General features: G+C 61.5%; 1 protein-coding gene across 1 annotated transcript in view; it reads left to right on the forward strand.

Moving 5' to 3' along the window:
* The window catches only part of TNIP1 (TNFAIP3 interacting protein 1), a gene marked incomplete at its 3' end in the record, with an annotated part of 7,676 nt that overhangs the window by 5,866 nt on the left and 521 nt on the right, over positions 1-1,289 (forward strand). The window contains exons 10-13 of the mRNA XM_009576677.1: positions 6-38; positions 357-479; positions 800-925; positions 1,260-1,288. Coding sequence (XP_009574972.1) covers positions 6-38; positions 357-479; positions 800-925; positions 1,260-1,288 — 311 coding nt within the window. The remainder of the gene's footprint in view (positions 1-5; positions 39-356; positions 480-799; positions 926-1,259; position 1,289) is intronic.

Here is a 1,289-nt window from a genome sequence, read left to right on the forward strand (position 1 = left end):
GGGAGTACCAGGAGAAGGAGATCCAGAGGTTGAACAAGGTGGGGGCCAGGGCAAAACCTCTCCCTGCAAAATGTCTTTTATGTTCTCCGTCCTCTTCTCCTCTCTCAAATCCAAAACTGACCCTGATCAATCCCCTCCTGCCCAGCTCCTTGCCCAGGGGGGAGCTTGTGTCAGATGATGCCCACCACAACTCCTTAGGCCCCCAGGAAAGAGGGATGGGGGGGTCGGTAATCCCTCTTGCTCTTGCCCATTATACCCGCTTCCCATGCTGGGCATGTGCCCATGGCCCTCTGGAGATGTCATGGGTACAGCGCCTTGCTCTGACCCCCCTCCCTGCTCCTCCTCTTCCTCTCCAGGCGCTAGAGGAGGCCCTGAACGTCCAGGCCTCCCCGCCACCCATCTTTGCCAGCACCATGGAGCCGGCGGGGAAGGTGCCACAGCAGGAGCTGCTGACCCAGAACGAGCTCCTCAAGCAGCAGGTAGGGCAGGACATAGAGCTACTGGAGGCAGGGAGAGAGCTACGTGCCCTGGACCTCCCTGGCAAAGAGCCTGGTGTGGCTGGGAGCAGCCCAGCAGTCCTAGTGGGTGTCTGTGCCGTGGTGGTGGGGGGCGGGGGAGCAAACTCAGCATCTTCCAGGCCTTCAGCTGGAGGGACCACAGCCGTGGGCCACTGTGCCAATCTACATGCCCGGGGCTTGGCATAGCTGGTGTGGTCAGGGATGACAATGCAGTGACAGGGGGTGCTTGGGGGAGCTGTTCACCCTTGGCCAGGTGCACCCACACCCCTCCCTCCTGCCAGGTGAAAATTTTCGAGGAGGACTTCCAGCGGGAGCGGAGTGACAGGGAGAGGATGAACGAGGAGAAGGAAGAGCTGAAGCAGCAGCTGGAGAAGCTGCAGAAGCAGCTTATCCTCTCCAACAATCAGGTGAGCAGCATTGGGTGCCACCAGCAGCACCCTGGGAGCTCCATGTCCCTCCCGGGTGTGTCAGAGGTGTGCTCATCCCCAGCGTCACAGCCCCCCGTACCTGTCTCAGAGCAGCGGCTGAGCGGGGACAGAATGGCTGGAGTGGTGGTTTTGTTGCTGCTTGTCCCTGCCAGAGCATCTCTTTTGCCTTGTCTCTTCCTCTTGCCCCCCTCCTGGGGGTCTGATGGCGGGGGGGACGGGCGCAGGTATTCCTGCAGGGCATGGCAGCATCCCCTGCCCCACAGACACGGGGGGTAGCAGGGTGGGTTCTGCATTAACCCCACCTTGCTCCCAGCTGCGAGCCTCCAAGGACGACTGCCAGCGG

The sequence above is a fragment of the Fulmarus glacialis genome, unplaced genomic scaffold (assembly GCF_000690835.1).
Source record: "Fulmarus glacialis isolate BGI_N327 unplaced genomic scaffold, ASM69083v1 scaffold18304, whole genome shotgun sequence".
NCBI classification, from domain to species: Eukaryota; Metazoa; Chordata; class Aves; order Procellariiformes; family Procellariidae; genus Fulmarus; species Fulmarus glacialis.